The following is a 7504-nucleotide window of genomic DNA, read 5'->3' as shown; positions in this document are numbered from 1 at the left end:
AATAACGTTGTTGTTAAATTTGATATAATAATGCATATACTAAATTGATATAGTATATTGATTATTTTGAATTATATGATAATATATACATCTAATATAACTGCATAATATCAATCGTTTGAATGACTTCCACCCGCGAGTTACACATGAATAAAATTAAATATAATATATGATTTAATGTTATTTATAATTGTTGTTATTGTTAATTAATTTTTTAAAATTTATTTGTTTAATGTTTTAATTTCTATTATTATAATTATTTAAAACGTCAAACATTATTTTTTTGATTTTAAAGTTAACAATATAATCATTTATATAAAATTGTTTTTAACTATTTATTGTAAGTTAGTTTAAAGTACTTATTTGAAACTTTTAACGATTATAAAAATATATTTTGAAAATATTTTAGTTAAATAGATATTACAATTTAGTTTTTCCATTTATCACTACAATTTGTTACTTTTAACTATTTACAAAATATGCTTTGGTTTTTAAGTGGAACTGAAATTTATATTTAAGATAACAATGTAATGTTATATTTAAATTGATCATTATTTATATACAAAAATATTTTAAATCTAATAAATTAAGTATAATATGTTAAAAGTTATAGATATAACTTTATAAGTAGAAGTAAAGATATTATTTTAAAATTGAAATTTAGTTTATTTATGATTACACTTTAGGTTTGATATTTATTTAACCTTATTAACCAACTTATAATCATTATTAGAAAGACACTATAATTTATCAATTTTAACTATTTACAAAATATTTTTAGGTTCTTTAGGTTAAGCTAAAATTTATGTTTAAGTTGACCTTATAATGTTATATTTAAATTAATAATTTAAGTATTTTATACAAATTGTTCCAAAATTGTATCTTTAAAATGATAATGGTTTACATCCAACAATATATTAAAACTAATAAATTAAGTATAATATGTTAAAAGTTAAAAAACATAACTTTATAAGTAGAAGTAAAAATATTATTTTAATATTGAAATTTAGTTTATATATGATTACACTTTAGGTTTGATATTTATTTAACTTTATTAACCAACTTATAATTATTATTTGAAAGAAATTGAAAAGTCATGGGAGTTTCAAATGAATGTGGTGAAATGAAAAATGCATGGGAGTTTCAAATGAATGTGGTGAAAGGAAAAATATTTCATTTATAATATAGTATGATATGATAGATAGATATAGATGTAAATTAGGCGAATATTCACGCGTTGCGCATAATATTAACATATGGTTATAATATTAAGAGATATATCATATATGTTCTTAAATATTGATTATTGTTATATCCAGTAACTATAAAATAAGAATTTTATTATAAGTTATTACAAAGATTATAATCATTTTGATTCATACAATAAAATACATTTATGTTATAATCATATTATCTCGACGGTCACTATTAGAAACATGGGTTTTTGCGACGGATGAATCTGTCACTATTCCGTCACTAAAGGTATTTTGCAACGGATCTGAGATGGACTTACTCCATAGCCAAATAAAACGTGGGTAATGACATAGCAAGAGATTTACGACAGACTTGTTTTTCCTTGCGACGACTTTAGCAACGGAATATCCATCGCAAATTGGTCCTTCAATACCGTTATTTAGGACATCAGCAACTAAAATATTTCGTCACTAATACCTTGTAAACCTCTATATGTGTCCTTTTATATTCCGTCGCTGATCCCTAGCAAATTTTATATGTGATTTTTTTTGTTTCCGTCGCTAATTCCTCGCAAATATATATATTTAATTTTTTTATTACAAATCTAAAACAAAAAACACTAAAAACATCAAATAATTATACAATCCCAAACTAAACAATAACAAATTAATATCAAAGGAATCAAATAATTATACAATCCAAAACCAAACACTAATATTAAAATACCAAAATCAACTATCAAAGTTTAACAAAACATCCAAAAACATCAAATATCAATGTTTACCAAAACGATCAAAATCATCAAATATCAAAGTTTAATATTGATTGATATTTATTTCCAAGTATAATGTACCATAATCTCAATTTCGTCTCATATTTTTCATTCCCACATTGCTTCATATCTTGCATCCGAAAGAAGGATCATAATGGAATTGGATTCCGATTCCCGTTAAATTCCATGGAATTAGAAGAACCAAGTTCTACTTACTTTTTCCTGCAATGGAAGGAGATGGGGTTTGTTGGAAGCATGCTTTTGTGTTGATGAAGGACATTATTGTCTACTCATTTGAAACTAAACTAAATATAGGACCAGAATGGAAATGAATTCCGATTCCGACCAAAAAATATATGAAAAAACTAATAGCACATTAAGCATTTATAAATATGGATGCATAATTTTTAATTAGGAAAAAAATTACAAAACTAACCTTCATGGTCTCCGGTGCCATTGGCCCTTTTTTGATCACATGCAACCAACCTTATAAATATAGTTGTTGGTACCAACTAAGAGCTTTGGAAATCAAATGTTGACAAATATGAAAAAAAAAATATGCACGTATTTTAAAGTTTATATCATGAAATATCATTTTATAAAACTTAAAAAGTACCCGACATCAAAGCTATCACTATCCTAAACTCTAATATTTTATAAAAACACAGTTTTCTATCCCCCATCACTTAAATGTCTAAGATACCCTTTCCTCATAAAAATAAAACTAATTACCTGTAAGGCTCCCATGCCTACATTGCCAAGGGTCCACATCGATGGTGCAACTAACAAAGCATTAGCCAATGCTTTTCTGTAGTAATGTCACTATTTGTCAAGACATGACACAACAGATTGTTCAAATGACTTAAATACCCTCCTCATTGAAGAAACATGTTTTAGTCTTTTTGTATGAAAATATGTACCTTCTTTTGACACCAGGAGAAGTTGAACACGTTGTCAATAATGACACACTCCATTTACCATCCATTGCATTAAGATCCATCAGTGTTGCAACCAACAACTCCAGCTGCAAAAGATTGAGCTAGCCTCCTACTTTCATTTTTAAAAAAATGATATTTGTATTTTGGTTCTCTTTTTTCTGCTGACCTCTTCAGGGTTAGTATAGTCAATTCCATTAGCCTCGTAAAGTGCAGATGCCATATCCCGATAAGCCTCCTGAACACATCTTTATAAATTTACAATGAAATCTAAAATGCTAAAGAAAAAATGTGATTTATAACAGACCTGAATAGCAGTAATGCGATCAGTTGACACCTCACCAGGGAAAAAGTCTAGAACTTTCCCATTATTTTCAAGTGTTATTTGACCTGCCATATCATCAGATGACAAGGCTCCATTTTTCCTATACATAGTTTGACATCAGTATAGTCTACACAATTTTATCTATTAAAGATTAAAAAAAACAGAGTTATGTAAAGAAGAAACCAATACGTCTCCCCAAGCATGTGAATTATGATGCATTAACCTGGATATTTTTTTTATTTATTTACATGAAAGATCACATACCCTCCACTTGTAAAAAGAAGGACAAGATTGTCAGAAAAATTACAATAATATCCTTTAAATTTATAACTACCACTAATGTGTCTGTAGTTGTAATTATTCATCATGACTTACACTTAACACAAGTTCTTAATGCTTTTTGAGAGGGGGAGGGGGGGTGGGGCATCTGTTATGAAATACAAAAGGATAAAGAATAACTTACAAAAATAAAAGATCCATATTGTTATCTCCAAACGAAAGGAACTTGACAAAAGTGTATAGAAATGACCTATAGGGTTCTTTCCATCTCACTAAAAACTGCTAAAACAGGATAACTACCTATTTAGAATACATAAAAAAACACCTTTTAACATGGATTATCTTTTTACAAACCTGATGATTATCTTTTTGATATATTGGTTATTTACATAGCCTGATACCTGAAGTAAAAAAAAACATAATTTTAAGCATTTAAGTTGGCCATATGGAAGATACATTTCATTATCTAATGTTTATTGTGACAACCAAAGATTGTCCAGTATGATGGTTCATATATGTCAGCAGTTCTAGGATCAACGATTGAGGCTAAAAAGAGGATGGAATCAACATCATTCTTATTAAACATTATACCAGAATAATTTGACTTGCACATCGCAAGTGATTATGCTAAGGATAGTTGTTTAAAGCACCTAGAATACGAATGTTGTTCATACCTATGACAACCAAAAAGTTTCCTGGATTGTGGTTCACCTACATTGATTAGTGCAAATTAGTCATTAGCAATAGAAATTTGGTTGTGTGTTTTGAATGCTAAGCAATTTGTACCTTTTCATGAGATAATCCTTAGAAAGAATTTATCCATCGTGTAGCATCTTTTCGATTTCTTGCTCCTAACTATGTATGCTTGGATATAACAATTAGTTACAATGCATGATTAAAAGAAATTAAATTTAATTTCACCAGGAGAAAGGAATATGTACCTTTATATGGGCATTGTATTTTGAAGCAACATAAAGTGTGAAAACAAAGAAGACCTGATTAGGCATGACAATACATCTTTTTAGCAAACTAGTTGAGGCAAGCTAAGATGCAATCCGTAAGAAATTACCAAAGACACATATATTATGACGCTTTGGAACATCAATATATAACTTTATATAACAACGGTTGCTTAAAATACATAAACATTTTGATACCTTTCCTCGAATACAATTCCTTCCACTGTCCACTACATGAATGCTTAAATCTATAACTGCACTTATAATTAGATCCTGAAACACGGAACCAAATTCCTACCGGTCACATTAGATATTATTCATATAATCAGATACTCGAATGCTAACTTCTTTCTATGGACTATATTTAGGATATTAACTCTTTAGATATCATAGACATGAACAAATCTCTAACTCAATTACTATCTCCTTGACCGAAAAGTCAAACATGGATTCTGCAAAGAAGATAAGAATAGAGAAAAGAAGAGTATTGGAACAAAAATACATACCATGGAACTCATGATTGTTGCCGTTTTGCATTTGAGCCCCTTGTCAAATACCTACACACGGTACCAAATGCATATTGGTTCAAATCTAGAAATGAATCCATATGCTAATGTATATAATCAAGAATATTACGATTATCAGAAAGTAGAAATTATAGTTAAGATGATAATGAATATGAAAATTTCTCATCGACTAAAAATAAAAAAATAAAAACTCATACAAATTCATCCAGAAACAAAAGATTTTAAATTGTAATAGGAAAAACAAAATATGTATATAAACAACGAGAAAACCCTAGGAAAACCAAAATTAAGGAGTTAAGGAAAGTAGAGCTTATAAAAACGAGTGGTGATTTGAGCTAGAAATGAAAGAGAAGTAAGAGAGCTACATGGAAATGGTGCTTACACACTACTTGAAACCAGAATTGGAAGTTGATGAAGACTAATTCAGATTACTTTTCTCGAGTTTATGATGGATGTGGATATTGTTGAGCAGTTATACTAGGAGATCTGAAGAGAAAATATACGATTGAACGGCACTGGCAGGGCAACGATGAGTCAGTGAGGAATGGAGACGAATGGATTGGAAAGACAAAAAGGATGTGAGAAGGATTTGAGTCGACATAGGGTCAATTAGGGCTTTGGGAAAGAAATCGGCGGGAATGAAAATAAAAAGAGGGAACGAGAAAAGAAGAAAAGTTGGGAATGAAAAAATGAGGCGTCAATTTTTTGCGAGCATAAATGTAAAATTGTTCTTAGCAATCCGTCATTGTTCCCTCGCTCGCTAAGAGGTTTTAATTTGAGATAGATTAACGATGAAATATTTTTGTCGATAAATTCTTAGCAATCAGTCGATGATCCCTCGTTAATACATCTCTAAAATATATAAGTATGTTGGTCGAAATATTCGTGCATTCCATCGTTTATCCCTTGATAAGTCATCATTGATTAGCTATGGATAGAATCCCTAGCTGATTCTGTCGCTAAATGTCAAGTTTCTAGTAGTGGGTAGATGTAAATTGCCGGCATAAATGTAAAATTGTTGACATACAAACGTATTTTTCATTTAACTTATTAATCTTAGAGTTATTTTCTATCGATATCTTTAAATTGTAAGTTCATTAGATAAATTATAAATATGTTCCTATATATTGTGGTTTAGTATGCAAGTCATCTCCTCACGTCAAAGAAAATCATAACCACAAAGCCACACGATATAAATTTATCATACCAGATCCTAGTTCATCATAATACATTTTTTTAAAAGTTGTTTATTATTAATTATTATGACATACGAATTACCGAATAATATTTAAAGTAGGTGTGAGACTCATGTATTACATGGGTTTATTTTTAAAAAAATTAAATATAAAATTTTAACAATTTGAAAATTTTGAATTTATATAAAAAATGAGAAAAATTTTGAATTATTAAAACTAATGAGACTTTAATGTATTGAATACATTACATATATAAATCATTTCTAATAAATACTTTACATATATATTATCTTACATCTTAAATGTGAAATTTTAATTTAATAAAATAAAAAATAAAATAAAATGACTAGTGAAAATTAGAAAATTTAAAAATTCAAGAAAATGTTATGTGTCCAGATGAAGGAGAAAATGACATGTGGTAAAAAACCTTCATTTATTAGAGTAGATTTTTTGAATGAGAATTTAGTACCATACATTATAAGTTCTGGTTATACCATCTGCTATTACATTGTTATGGAAATAAAATTGAGTTACTTGAACATTTGTTTGTTATTTGCAAACATTTAAATTGATAATATGAGTACATAAATTACATTACACATATAATAAGTTTCAATAAATAATTATTTGTTCGATTATTTAAAACTAATTTGAATAACCTTATAAAAAACAAAACAGTTTATTGATTCTTTTTCCATCAATACTAATGAAAAAGATTTGACTAAACTGCACAAATGGTTTCTGTGATTAGATGAAAATTGTCACTTAGGTTTAAAAAGGTTTGGACTAGCATCAGAAGTCCAAAGTTTTCATTTTGTTACGAGTTTGGTCCAATTTATTTTAAACTTTTTTGTAATGACGATTTTACCCTTGTTTTTTGTTTTTTCAATTTTTATTATTTATTTAAATATTTTTATGATTAAAAAATTAATCTCTCTCTCTCTCTCTCTATCTCTCTCTCTCTCTCTCTCTCTCTCTCTCTCTCTCTCTCTCTCTCTCAAAACACACTATAATTCTAAAGTTTAAAAAAAAATATATACATACAAAACAAACAAACTCATAAATCTGAAACATTTCTAGAATTAAATAAACCAAAAATCTTAAAATTGAATGTGAAGCACCACAAAAACCCAGAAAACGAATATGAAATCATATGTTCTTCAAAATTATTTCTAGAACTAAAAAACAGAAAACAAATATGTAATCGATTTGTGTGTATGGGATAGATCAAGAAACATTACCCATTTAACAAGATCCACTGGACAACATTTGGGTTCTCCATTGAAATCTGATTGTAAGAAAGATCGGTATAACCTG

At 28.1% G+C, this 7504-nt stretch overlaps 1 protein-coding gene across 1 annotated transcript; it reads right to left on the bottom strand.

Annotated features, from left to right (window-relative positions):
• Nucleotides 1-1894: 1894 nt before the first annotated feature.
• Nucleotides 1895-5665, bottom strand: LOC145086234 (senescence-associated protein SPA15, chloroplastic-like). Its single transcript, XM_079023983.1, has 9 exons — nucleotides 5381-5665; nucleotides 4971-5021; nucleotides 4663-4737; nucleotides 3209-4500; nucleotides 3071-3139; nucleotides 2887-2990; nucleotides 2699-2774; nucleotides 2403-2501; nucleotides 1895-2188 (listed from the first exon to the last, which is right to left on the bottom strand). The coding sequence occupies exons 4-8, from the start codon at nucleotides 3332-3334 to the stop codon at nucleotides 2454-2456; spliced, it is 423 nt and encodes a 140-aa protein (XP_078880109.1). The 5' UTR covers nucleotides 3335-4500; nucleotides 4663-4737; nucleotides 4971-5021; nucleotides 5381-5665; the 3' UTR covers nucleotides 1895-2188; nucleotides 2403-2453.
• Nucleotides 5666-7504: the final 1839 nt, after the last annotated feature.

This window comes from Lactuca serriola, chromosome 2, assembly GCF_051521515.1.
Source record: "Lactuca serriola cultivar US96UC23 chromosome 2, Lser_US96UC23_V15, whole genome shotgun sequence".
NCBI lineage: Eukaryota > Viridiplantae > Streptophyta > Magnoliopsida > Asterales > Asteraceae > Lactuca > Lactuca serriola.
This window is presented reverse-complemented; position numbering and strand designations above follow the sequence as displayed.